General features: G+C 43.1%; 1 protein-coding gene across 1 annotated transcript in view; it reads right to left on the bottom strand.

Moving 5' to 3' along the window:
- TBXAS1 (thromboxane A synthase 1) overlaps positions 1 to 14,118 on the bottom strand; it is a 209,737-nt gene that overhangs the window by 112,941 nt on the left and 82,678 nt on the right. Inside the window, exon 4 of the mRNA XM_088521625.1 lies at positions 3,372 to 3,468. Coding sequence (XP_088377751.1) covers positions 3,372 to 3,468 — 97 coding nt within the window. The remainder of the gene's footprint in view (positions 1 to 3,371; positions 3,469 to 14,118) is intronic.

Below are 14,118 nucleotides of genomic sequence, written 5' to 3'. Positions count from 1 at the left end.
CAGTGATGGCAAGCCCCCTCTATTCCTCCAGAAAGAAATCAGGCAAAGGTGTCCCCTCGGACCTCCATAAGAACTGCTCAGGATCAGAAATCCCTAAATGCAGTAACCTGGCACGAGGGAAGAAGCGATTTGCAATTACAGTAACACAACTAGACAATGTCTTCACCAACTTTGATTTCCTGCCCCCAAAACCACAGATAACATGGCCCTTTACCTGTTGATTTCACTGAACTATGTGGTCTCTTGCCTAGATATTAAACTAAACAAACTCTTCCAGGAGTCCTCTCAGCAGACAAAAGCCACTCTGATTTCTACAGACCTTTTGAATACTCTCAGTAAGTAGCCAGCAAGCCCACAACCATGGATTAAGGTCATTCTTCTTACCAGTAATCGAAGGTATGGCATCACATTATAGACAGCTTTAACAAAAGCTCCAGGTTCACCGAACCATCATCTTATCAGCTCCATCATTCATGTTTACAAAACTTCCCAAATACAATTTCTCATTGTCTCTTACTCTAAATTATATGTATATATACACATACGCATTAAAGTAATAGTTTGTATATATATTTATATATAAACAATAATTGGAACAGCAACAGAATACACGTGGAATATCACCTTCTTCCCCTCTATGATACACTTACTTAGCATTGAGAATTAGTGCTATACGTCATGCAGTTTCGTGACACTCCATCAACATATGGGCTGCTCCAACTGCTACAGTGTTGTTCATGGCACTCTGGGTTAATACACAGACATGGCCCCTTTGGTGCACGAGGTACCAATCCTGGGTTTGGAAATGCTTTTTGGAGAGACTAATAATAATAATTAAAGAGAGTGCTGTGGTTTTTCCCAAGGCCTGTTCCCACCCTGAAAGCCTAACCCTGTCAAGCCAAAAAAGGCTGGGGACTGAAATAGCACAAGAATGCCATGTCTGGACTAAAATGCATTAGCCTGGCTTGGTGCACAGCACTACCTCCAAAATGAATCCCATAACCACTCATCAGCAGAGCATTTGAGAAGGAAGAGGTAAAGTAAGGAAGAGGGATATAATTTGTATATTAAGTTCACCTACAGCACATAGAAACTCTTACTTAAAGCAGTTTGTGCTTTCAGTAATCTTAAAAGATATAAACAGTAGCAATTCCATTAAAAGACCTGAGATGACATGTATTCAGTCAATATGAAAAGAAAGAATTCTATTACTTGGAAAGTGCTTTTCTTGCCCTCACCTTACAACCATTATTCACATGCAGCCAAAATTACATATGAATACATTCAACTGGCCTTCATTACATACCATCCAACATTATTTATTTTTGTACAGAAGCCTTAATATATACCATAACAAAACACTTCACGGAGACTTGACTGTGAATTCAAGAGGAGAGGCAATTTTCAGGGCAAAAATTCAAACATGAAAAAAGATTCCAGAGTCGCATGTGGCTGGTCACTAAAAAAGAAGGCTGCTCTTTCTCTGGAAAGAGAGGGCAATGGATGGAAGAGAGGGAACAAAGTGGAAGATGAGACAAAAACACCTGAAGATTTCTTCTGTGTGAGAAGACCACAGAATAAAAGCATATACAACAAAGCAAGTTCATTTAAATAAGGTAAATGCATATGAACTAAGCCAGAAATAGCAATAGGGCATATGGGGAAAAGAGTACCCATTGCTGGAGTGAGGGATGGGAATTAAATTTCTCATTTGCCGAAGCTTTCTCGTTAGTTTTGGGGATATCGCTCTATCTGTATCTCACTTCCTCGCACATAAAACAGGGTGTTGTGCAGAAAACCCACCAGTGGCTTAGTGGACAGCCAAGTGATAAGGGTAAAATATGAACCTACACAGAGAGCTTCATCTAAAAGGTCTCTGGTGAAGAAAAAAAGGAAGGGAGAGACTGGATAGAGTAATCTGAATTCCGTGAATTTAACAGAGGAACAGAAGTGCTACAGAACATGAAAGACAGATGTACAGGGAGAGAAATAAACCATAGAAACCCTAAGAGAAAGAATAATTCTGCCAACATAAGAAAGGTGGCAATGCACAGACAGATGTGTTCAAATGACAAGATTGACTAAAATTGAGAGCAGAATGAGTATCTCAATGTATCCTCAAAGGATTGCTCTCCGATTTCAGAGAGCTGTTGTTTGGACACCAGCTAACATGATGAATAATGCGGAGAATCTGCTCCTGTCAGACGTTCAGGAGAAAGGCATGGGAAAGGTATAGTCACAAGGAGACAGGAATCTGTGCTTGGGACGAAGAAAAGGGACAGGAAGTTTCTTCAAATACAGATAAATGGGGATGAGACACATGACACAAGATCTTCAGCCCAAGAAACCTACATACCGGGATTCCTCCTTTCAGATGGGAGTTACAAGCAGAATGAAGGGATGCTGGTATGGGTAGTTACAAGATACAGGTATTCCCAAGATGGGCCCTAAGCACCAGCACAAGCAAACACAGAGGATATACAGTCCGTGAGCAGCCTGACGGGCTGGGCAGAGGGACAGGGACAGGGACAGCGGTGGCGGCTCAGGGAGCTCATCAGGGATGACACTTCCTCTGAGGGCACCCACGGCCCTTCCGAGTACCTGTGGTTTTATATCAGCAGGTTGGAGCAAACGAAGGTGCCAGGAGGAAGAGCAGAACGGATGACACTGAGGCCACGTGTGGTCACAGTGACAGAATTACTTTGTAAAATACAGAGGAACTGCTGTAAATCATTCCTGTCCCTCTAGCATTTCCCCCCCTCATTATTTGTTCCAAACAGCCCTTGAAAGGAGCTTTTCAATATATATCTATACATCTTTTCAATATATATCTATACATAGATAAGTAATCAATGGAATATGTATAAGTCCTTGCTGACCCCAACCGTATTCTCTACCATTTGTAATTTTCACAGGAATAAATAAGATAAAGCAACATATGTTAGCTGCAGGAGGCATGCCCCTGTTCCAGGCAGCACGTTCCTGCCACAGCAAGCCTAAAAATACAGAAAAGACTGTGGCCAGGAGAAAAAAAGGGAAATACTGTCCCCATAACACAGTCTGGGAACCAAGGCAGAGAGCTAGTGAGGGACTGCCCTAGGATTTCACAGGAGGCCAGTAGCAAAACTCTCTATTCAGCGTCCACCCCACACCTCAATCACAAGCACATCACACCTCTTTTAATGGCATTATATATATATGTACATATATATAGCTATATATCTCTAAGTTTCGCAGAACCATGTAGTGCATCTTCCCCTCCCTATCGAGCTCTCTCGCAGTGTCTTTGGGCCTGAACGCAGCCCAGCAGTCTTCTCCTAGCAGTCTTCTCCCAACTTCTGTCCACAAAAACACCCGTTCCACCCACATACCGTTCGGTTGGTGAAGTTATGGAAGTCTGTCACTAAGATGTGCCTGATCATCTCTGGAGTGGAGACCACCACAAACATCTGGCGACCAATGTAGTACCTGCAAGGAAAGAAAGTGGAGAGTCACTCTTAGCTGGTAACTTCAATCAGAGAATCATCACCTGTCCTAAAATGCCTCTGCTGCCTTGAAAATACTTGTCATCCTCGGATATTTCATAAAATATGTTATGGTGGGTATATCCACATCTTTATACATCCCTCTCAATTATTGGTTTTTAAAATTAGGATGCATGACTCCATAACTTAGAGGACACAGTTTAAAACCTTTAACTGATTAATCAGTAATCGGCCATCATTTCAGCATAATCCTCAATGCACTCCATGCTCACTGCTGGATTCTCTATGAAGCAACATGGCATCACTAAATTAAACTACACAAGGGAAAACATGAGTTACCAACAACCCAAACGAGAACTTCAGTGGGAGAACTTCATGATCCTCCATCCTCAAGTTCCAGAGACACGAAAGGGCTTTCAGTGGTAAAACCCTGTCTACCACGAGCATTTTTGGAAGTGCCCCTGCAGCTGGACCAGAACGACCATGCTGAGAGGAAGAGGAGGTGGCGGCGGGCGCAGGGAGGCCCGTTGGCCCAGAGCAGAGCACAACCAGAGCGGCTGCCAAGCTGCAGTGTCACCGTCGCCCAGTCGTCTTGGCGCGATATAGCACGGTATCGATGTATGGCTTATCACCTGTCTACACTGCAGCAGCAGAACAGCCAAGCACACCCTGGGCTGGATTAAATTTAGTAACTGAAGGTTCCCATGGCAATGAGCTGCAGCAGCACTGATTCCACTGGGGGCTAGCAAGTCAGGCAAATATCCCGGCTGGAAAGCAGGGTTTCTCAGCCTACTTCGACACCTGTACCAAAGCTGGCAGCAAAGAGCAGACGAGAAATCTTCAGGAAGGATGAAGGCATCTTGTGTCCTTTGGTGAGTTTCCAGAGGGAACTGCTAGCTCCCGAATCCAACCCACGGGCTCCACTTGCATCTCATACAGCAGATATGTATCCTTACCTTCCCAGCATGGAAATCAAACTTCTTCCACCTCACAGCTAGAACGTGAGAATGGAGCATCTTCCACTCAAGCTGCTTTTATGAGACAGTTACTTTCACATCAGGCTTATGCAAACAACTCTACATCTCAACCTTCAACTCAATCCAGCCGCCAGAGCTCCCATTTTTGCTTCCGCAGCTAAACTCATTCTTCCAGATTTACTCTTCTTTGTCTTTCTATTTATGAACACTACTTTTCCTTTCCTAATACTGAATCCAGTTGCAAGTAAGGGCAGGGAAAGAGAAAGAATAGAAGGGAAAAAATCCATTAAAATTAATATATTGAAAATATCGAAACAATATCTTAAATTGCTTTTTAAGCAGAGTTCAACCAGCTTTTAAGAAATGACTTAGTGTAAAGGACTTTCAGACGATCATCTTTTATCACACCCCAAACAGAAAAAGCTCTCTTCCTGGCTTCTTTCCATTCTCCTACTCACTGTACATAATCTTTCTAACCTTTTCTAAGGCACAAAATGAAGTGGGCATGTATGGACATGCTTTGGAAAATTCAAAATCTACAAGCTAGGAGCATGACTTCCATGTTCTTCTGGCTGAAGTTAAGCAAAAAAGAAAAAAAAAAGGCAAAAAATATTAGAAGACTTAAGTATGGAATAATAATAATAAGACTGAGCTATTTCACTTAGCAAGCACAGGACCAGAATCTGCAAAAATACTGGAAATATGTTTAACTTTGAACACCTGAGTTTTAAAAAAACTTTAAATCCTTTGCAGAATTAAGGCCGCCTTTTCCATCCAGGCGGATATCTCCTGATTAGGATTTGTTTACTTGTGTTGAAATGGCAAGTAAAAGATAAAATCCTCCTAAACAATAATCTATTCTTTCCAAACAACCCTGCCATGTAACTTCATTTTTATTCTGTATAACTACATGAGGATATCGCCTGGCTTGCATAGGCTTAGATTTATTATTGAATAAAAAACGATATTCTTGTCAGATTTTAATAAATAAGAGTTTCAGGAAAACAAAAGCCTCCCAGCAAGCATATTACAAATGGATTCATGAATAATTTAGGATGGCACTTTTTATTAACTTTCTCCAGGTTAATCTTTTCTTAGGGCCTGTCCACACACAAAAGTTCTGCCTTTAACTATAGCAATACAGTACACATAAACTGCTTGACCCTATCCTTTAGTATATTTTCATGCAGGATGTTAGGAGTGAAATAAAAACACTCTTAATCTAGCTCACTCCTGTAAAAACACAAGCATGTGTGAATGCAGTGTGCAGTCTTCCTAGTGATACAACTCTGTACACTCCAGAACCTGCTCTAATACTGCCATACGGATAGAAATAAAAATTCATCACTCACTCATAAGCACAATTTTCAAGTGTAGACGGGTGTAAGCTAAGTTACACTGCTGGGGGAATTTCCTTTAAATTTCCATTTAAATTTATGCTTAAACTTCAGGGGCAGTTGCTGCAGTTGCGTTTGCAGCAGACGTCTGTAGTGCACAGCAGGGCAACTGGCCCAGGTAGTTTTGTCCAACACCATCACGAGAAGCACCTGTAACCCCCCTCACCTGCTTATAGCACTGCTGCCAATTCAGAGAAGACTTTGATCTCCCTATCTATTACCAGCCCTGTGTATTTCAAACATCACATTAATCATAAAGCATATACGTGCTGCCAGGCAATAAACAAGGCTTTGTTTACCATGCTGCAGTCTGGTAAAGTACACAAAGATCATCTGGAAAGCTAAATGGAAAAAAAAAAAAAGAAAAAAAAGGAAATTTTATTATCTCCTTCTTCCTCAGGGAAGAACAAAGAACAGAGAACACCATGAAGAAAACACAAAGAAAAGAAAAAGAGAAGTATGCAAACATACAGGAATACGAGAGTAAAAAACTCTCATTTTCTTAGGAGACGCTTCCAAAGAAAAACAAGTTCCTCATTCACACCACCTCTGTTATTTAGAGACATCCACTCAGCAGGCAGAGAAGGGCACGAATGAGCCGCACGCCGCTCGTTTAAAAGAGGGCTTCAAACTGCTTAATTATTCTGGAGGTCAGCAAAGTGATTTGCTGCGGCCTCCAGCTCCTTGTAGGCCAGCAGTAGGCCTGCTGGACTAACTAGGACGTAACTAATGGCTGCACAGCCCATCCATCTCCCCAGAAACGGCGTTCCTGGCCCGCGTGGAGCAAGGAAAAACTGTCAGGTGCCAGGGAGCCCAATTTGTACTGGGGTCACAGCAGCGCCTGGAGGCCCCCAGGTCCCCTAGTTGGTAGGAGCTCTGCACCAGGAGGAGGCCCACGAAAGGGCCGGGGTGCCCGCGGTGTAAATAACCACGGTGCAGGGAGCAAAGGGCACCCTCTGCTACACAGCAGGGAGCGGGAAGCGTGTGGAAGGGCACGCCAAGCGGAGCGCTCCGGATCAGGGAGCGAAGAAACTCAGGCCGCCTCTTCAGGAAAAAAATAAAAATAAAAATCAATAATAATAAAGAAGAAAAATTAGAAACAGGTGAACCTACGGCACAAGAAAAAGAGGCAGCGACAGCCCTGAGCAGTCTCAGGCGCAGAGGAAAAGTTTTGAGGCGCAGCTCTGCCAGTGCAGACATGCCTTAGCCTAAGAATAATCCGGCCCATTGTGCAAATTCATAAAAAAGACGGCATGGCCACAGTGATTTCTATTTAAGAATAAATTGTTTCTCATTTCCTTTTTCGATGAACTATGCTTCTTTTCAAGTCATGAAAGCCTTAAAAATAAGCACACAGAACTATTAAATTTAATTCCTCTCTGTATTACAAATATCATGTAACACGGCGCACGGAGGCTCGCGCATACATTCAGTGCTGCTCGGCATTGCTGCGCATCCACCTCTTTGTCCACACACCCCGGATTAAAAATGCTATCTTCTGCATGCCAAAAACCTCCATGCTATCGCGCACTTGCACCTTGCCAGGAGACCTCTGCTTCCTGACGTGCTTAAGGAAATACCGAAAAAAGGGAGAAAATTCTGGGATTATTTATATTCTTCCGACTGTTAAAAGCACAGCTCTTTTTAAAGGAGCTCCACTGTCACTGGGGCCAGTGAAAGACTCACACTACAAAAGTGGTATTTCTAGGGTTAAGGAAGAGAAGGACTGATTGGGGCCTTGCACAGAGCAGTCAGGGTCTCCCAAAAACGCTTTACACCCGCGGTGCACACAAGATCTGCACCCCGATATCTCTAACCCAGGCTGGGGTTTAGCAACTTGGGGCACGCTAATTTCCTAATCTAAGAGCTAATTTCCTAGCTCTTTCCTTAATCCCTTCCCCCTTCCAAGTGAATGGTGCAGGAGGCGCAGACTCTGCCTGGCTGTGTTAATTCATTCATGAAATGAAGTAGATGACATTTACCCACATATGAGGAATGACAGGGATTAAATTAAGCCCACAAAGTGCCACGAAGAAAAAAAAATACCACTAAATTATACAAGCTTATTTGGCAATCTGTGTCCATTTGGTTTTCCATGGAAATCTGAGCCTGGACCTGAGTGCAGAGTTTAGGCACGGCAAACCACAAAAACTCATGCCCACACCAACAGCCTGGGACGAGATGCAGCCAAGGGGACAGAAACGGGTAACCAGACCCTCTCCGTTCCCATGCCGGGGGGCTGCAGGAGAAACCCAAGGCGAGGGCAATGCCGAGCTGCATGGCGCTCCTGCTGCTCTGGTTACTCTTATCCCAGCAAGGGGACTGGCACGACTGCCACCAGCACCACCGCGTGTTTGCATCCTATCACCAGCGCTGATTAGCCGCATCAGTATTGCATTGCATTAAGGCAGAAGGATTTTGTGGGATACTAGTGAAAATGAGAAGTGCTGTGATATTAATAGAGGAACCAGTCACTCCTCCGGCCTGGCAGCACCGTTCTATTTCAATGGGGCGAAGCTGAAAATGCTCATCAGCCTTTGCTTGGCAAGGCTGCCGGAAGAAGGTTTCCAAATCTTTTCCCATCATGTTTCCCACCAAGCTTGGCCTGTATCAGTCTGCTTTTTTTGCCTTTTTTTTTTTTTTTTTTTTTTTTGTGCCCATGTTTGGACTGTGACATTTCCACCAAAGCCTGTTTTGTCTGCGTGCGTTACAGCGCAGAATGCCTGACCAGCCTCCCATGATGTTTCCTGTGCCTTTCAGCATATTTCTGTGCCTGGCCTCTGGGGGCTTGCAAGGCACAGGGTGAGGGCAGCCTCAACTCGGGCTCTTTGCACCTAATCCGACAGCAAAGCATCCCTTTCCCATATGCTGCAAGAAAAGGGGGCTACAGCTGGCAGAGAGCAAACGTCCTGTTCTTCCCAACTTTATTTGCTACCATCTCACCACATTCATCTCACCACATGAATTCATACAAATTCATACATTCATTTGTATGAATTTGGAGAAGTCTATTTTTTATATTCAACAGTGTTGCATATTTTCATGCAGTTTAAAAAAAAAGGCTACAAGACAGGTGAGGAGGATGAGGAGGAGAAGCTGACAGCCATACTCACAATACACAAGCAGCCTTTTCTCATTTTTCTTTATTTTTTCTTCTTTAAAAATAACAGCGGAAAAGGCACGTTCGGAGTTTATCTGATTTCTAGTCAGAAGCTACAAGCGGGTTCACCTGACAGACAGGTAAGCAATTCCTAGGAAACACTAGGACTCGTCACAGTGTCAGGGCTACAGCCATTTCCTACAAGGTCAATGGAGAAGGAGCAAGGTACGTGAAGAGGGGGGAGATGACCAAGACACTACGCAGAAAAACACGACCAGGTGACCATATGGCAGAGGGGTGGCAGTGCACTTGGTCCTAGCAGAGGCCGTGGGATCAACCCGGATGAGCAGGGGGAGCGCTGGTGGTGGTGCTCAGCATTCTGGGCGGCAGGACAGGGTGTCCGTGCTGTACTCCAGGCTCCAATGAAAGTTGGGAGGCGGGGAACAAGAAGAGCAGAACATGAATGTAGAACACGGGGAGATAATAAAATTGGGCAGATTTCAATAACATTTGGTGCTACTTTGGCCTGGCAACACCCAGTTGTCTATAAAACAGGGTGCCTCTAATGGAACCACAAGCGCAATAGGATTTCTAGTTACACACCCATCAATAAGCTTCATATGAGCAAATACGCTTCCAGATGACTAAAACGAAGCCTACGTTACCTGTCTTTGCCCTCATAAAGCATTTCTGACCAGGATGCAATTGAGAAAATTTACCAACCTGGCGCCAGGTAACAAATAAAAACCATGCCTATGTCGACACTTCTGCAAGCTTCATTACGTGCACACTATCAGGGACAAGACTCACAAGCGTGACTAAAGTTTTTTGTGTCTCTGGTTTTGGTGAGCCATTTTAGCTCCAAAAGGAAAACACTGAATATCTACCTTCTGAAAAAGTCATGTCCTCATACATATTTTCAAAACAGACACATTCAAAATCAGTAGGCTGCTTCTGTTTTCGTTCTACGCTTTAGCTTTGATTTCCTGGTAAGACAGCTCATCCGGCTCCTGTAAATACCATCAGCGGTGGTGGACAATACTATGTTTTATTTTGCATGTGTTCAAAATAAACATATGTATATATGTATATATATAAATTTCTTTTCGTCTATGTCTTACTGGCATTTTGATGCACACTGATCATAAATCAATGAATATGTGTTGCGCACCATATTTTTACTCCTTTGTTAATGTCAAAACAGATACGTGCGCTTCCACAGTGACAGTCTTGATATTAAAATGTTTTAATTCCTCAACAATACAAAAGACTCCATTTCCAGTATCATAAACACGACATGATAAAACGAGTGAACCGAAATGGGTTTTGCATAACCAACTACACATACAAACACATTGCTTTGTTAAACGAGAAACAATACACTGACAATACGACTTATTCATAGCTACCAGCCTGAAGATATACAAAGTTTAAGCAAATTGAAGCAGGGTTTTAGAGTGGGAAGCAGTGGGGAAGTCATACAACTAGTTCATCTGCACTAAACCCACAGCCCTGGGACACACTGGCTGGTCTTGTTCAACGATGTAAAGGTTTGCTCGGCCGGCCACGAGGGGGCTGGTCATTGGGACTCACTTTTCTTTACCGATTCCCATTAAAACTATGTTGAAACAAAGGAAAAAGAACAGTAAAAACTTAGTGAGTTCCTTGAAATGTTCTTCGGGGTTTTTTTTTATGCTACAGGACACAGAATGAAGGTAAAACAATTGGGTTTTTTTACTCTTTGCATACCTAAGGTAGTGTATCCTTTTTCTGTACATTTTTAAGATCTATACACATAAACACACAAAACCATTTAATTTTGTAAATGCATTGCTAAATGCACACTAAGCCCAATAAAAGTCATTTCCCAGTGCTTTAAGCATTTATCATGAAACCACTAGCAGAATTCTTTAGCATAAAAATCCTAGCCATGCACATGACCAAACTAAATTATCTCGGGAAGGGCCTAATATCTGACCATATGGAAACACTAGAAAGCAGGGCTTTGTTATAGGAGTAGAAAGAAATATATGTTTTCTCATAGAAAAAAAAAATGTAAAGATAAAATATTTTTAATACTGAAAAAGCTGCAGCTCCAGGAATCAATTCAATCTGTGTCGCGCTGGACTTTAAAAACCCATTAAAAAGAGCTGTGATAAATTTCCTAACCTCTTTCGGTGCACTGCAGAGAAGACAAAGGAAACTGAAATGCAAAGGAGATAGAAAAGAATGGGGAAAAAGGAAGAAAGAAAGAAGCCGTAGATTGCACATTGGCGGTAACATCCTTGCTAACAACAAGGGGCAAATCCCGCGGTGACACAAAGCCCGGTGGAAACGGGAGCGATGCGCCCGGCAGCCACGAGCCCACCCGGGCAGCCACTTCCAGGAATATCCGCCCTTAGCCGTGGGCCCCGAGCTGCGCAGAGGCAGCAGAGCTGCTGCTTTCCTAACGCAGCGAGCTCCCTTGGCCTGGAAACGGGAGCGCGCAGGAGCCGAGCTCCAGGACGCGCAAAGCCCCGCTGAGGCACGCGCGGGGACAGCATCCTACGAACAGGTAATTGCGGGCTCGCCTCGTTTAAATTAGTAAGCCTTGCTGAAACCCATGCAAGCCCAAGGAATCGTCCCCATAATTTAATTCGCCGCCATGAGAAGACACAGATCATGTTTTACACAGTAGTATTGCCTGGTTGACCTACTTTCTTGTTTACCACATTGTACCTATCTTCTGCTGTAACAAAAAAACACTTATTTGCCCTTTTTTTTTTTCTTTTTTTTGACAGTTTTATAACAGCTGACATAACACATTACCTTGACCTGAAACAACCCGAATCCCAGAACATGGTGGGATTTGTTCAGCCCTCTGCTCTGCCGTGGACCAGTCCTTTCATCTTGGAGCAACAGGTCCCATTCACTCGCTCTTCCCACTAGGAGGGACAGGCAACGGTGGAGCGTATTGTACTGACGCTGGGATTTGATTCCCTCCACAGGCTGCACATACTCAGGATCTGCTCCTGGCCGTGTGAGACAGCTGTCCTGGGCCTGATTTCGGCTGCCCTAGGGCATGAGGTGGGATTTTGTCTCAAAAATTCCTTCTCTTACCTGGCTACAAGTCTCAGGACTCACAGGGGACCCACCTCATTTCCGAGGGGCCCAGGTAAATGTTATCACCCGGTACCACCTCACTGTGGTTAAAACCTATTGGTTCTACGGTGTCTGACGGAGCTACCTCAAGGAGCCTTTCTTTTGCAATAGCAGAACACACATGAAACCCCAGCAGTCCTACTTTGACTTTTTGAAATGAAATTTTCTGAAGCAAAAATTGCACTTTTAACTACTCAAAGTCCACCTAGAAACAAGAGAAAACAAGTAAATTTGAAAACACACCGTGAAAACATTTTGTATTCCTTTAAAATATACAGGTATTGGGGTGAGGCTATTAAGTGACTCGGCTCTGCACACAACAACAAAGCTATAGCAGAGATACGACGCACTGCATCTATCCATAACCCCTATAACAAAGAAAAAAATATAGGCATAACTGTAGGATGAACCACCACTGAGGTAAATATATTGATCTATCAAAAATGATTGAAGGCTGACAATAAAAGCGCTATAAACGCTTAGAAGAAAGAGAAAGCAAAAACACAAAACCAACTCACTGAAAAACTCCCACCTGCATTCAGAGGGAAGAACGGTCTGGAACAATAAAACACAACGGCAGCACCTGCGCATCTTTGCTAGCCGCCCCTCCAAAAGCTGGAAGAACCTTGCTATAAACCAAGAAAATGAAAACGTAAATGCAACGAGGGTCTGGGGATTCAGAAACTTTGGGACCTGTAGGTGAAGAACAAAGGGGAGAAGGATAGGAAGGCAAGAGGAAACCTTTACTGTTTCTAAATTATCAACCATGTTCACCTCAACTGGAGTATATTTAATGCAACAGAGACCATACAGTTGAATAGGGAGCACTAAGCCCTGGGTAGTGTTGGTGCTGCCAGCAGCATCATCCTTTCCACCGACCGCAGCACCAACCGTTAGTTTGGCTTTTCCTGCTCTGGCGGGAGGCAGCCTGCACGTTCTGGGGGTGCCAGTCAGCGCAAGCCGTTTAAACAGCTCCCCACAAGAGCTCATGTTCAAAATGGTAAGCTCAAAAGTAGCACGGCATGTGGAAACACATGGAATGCAGTGGCCATAGAAGTCGCCTGTGTATATATAAATATACATATATATACACACACAATTGTGCATCAAAGGGGTATACGGGGATACTTGAAAGCTTACTTACAGTAATATGTACTTTAAATGCTTTCCTGAGGAAATGAGCATGAGGAAAAATAGTAGTTTCAAAAGTTCAATATCTTTTACAGTATTGATGGAAACTCAGGTGTTAGTTACATGATAAAAGAAAATGAAATGCTACTGACTGAGGAGAAAAGTTAGTTCTCTACTAAGAATAAATTTTGGCAGCGCAGATATTAAATCATCCAGTTTTGCAATATGTTTCTCTGGTCCAAATTATCTTAATAAGAAAATAATTCAATATTTAAAGTCTAATGCCTTACCATACGTTATTACATTACCACCTGACCTGTACTAACACTTCTCTCTGCAATGCACTAGCAGATCTCTTTTTTTTAATTCTTTTTTATTCTCCTACCCCATGCATAGCTTAATTCCTACCATGTCAAATGGACAGACAGTGGCTGTTTAAAACCGCTAGGTTGCTTTGATAATATTTTATTTTGGCCATTCACATAGAGTGCCGCATAAGATATTCCGTGTGATAAAAGCCAAAGAACCAAGACCCTCTCATGATGTCAGTTCAGAAAGAGCCTGCAGCAGTTCCCAATGTCCTTGCCAAAATTCTTTTTCAATAAGATAGATCCAGACATTGACAGAAAAGCTTGGATTATTGCTGAGTGATAAAACATCTACTGCTAGCCCTTACAGGGGTGGAACATTGCTCCCAACTCACTCCTATTTTTGTAAACTACTTTAAGATGTCTGGATTCATCTTAAAGATTGCTGTACAAAACCTAATTATGTTCTATAGGTACCATCATAAAAAAAAAGAAAGAAAAACAACAAAAAGTTATATGAGATAGAGCTATAACCATTGGACCACGCTTATCAAATAGCCGTAGCTCTAGATTCTTAAT

Source organism: Tinamus guttatus, unplaced genomic scaffold (assembly GCF_059628265.1).
Source record: "Tinamus guttatus ecotype Peru unplaced genomic scaffold, ASM5962826v1 Tinamus_guttatus_pri_ptg000125l, whole genome shotgun sequence".
NCBI lineage: Eukaryota > Metazoa > Chordata > Aves > Tinamiformes > Tinamidae > Tinamus > Tinamus guttatus.
This window is presented reverse-complemented; position numbering and strand designations above follow the sequence as displayed.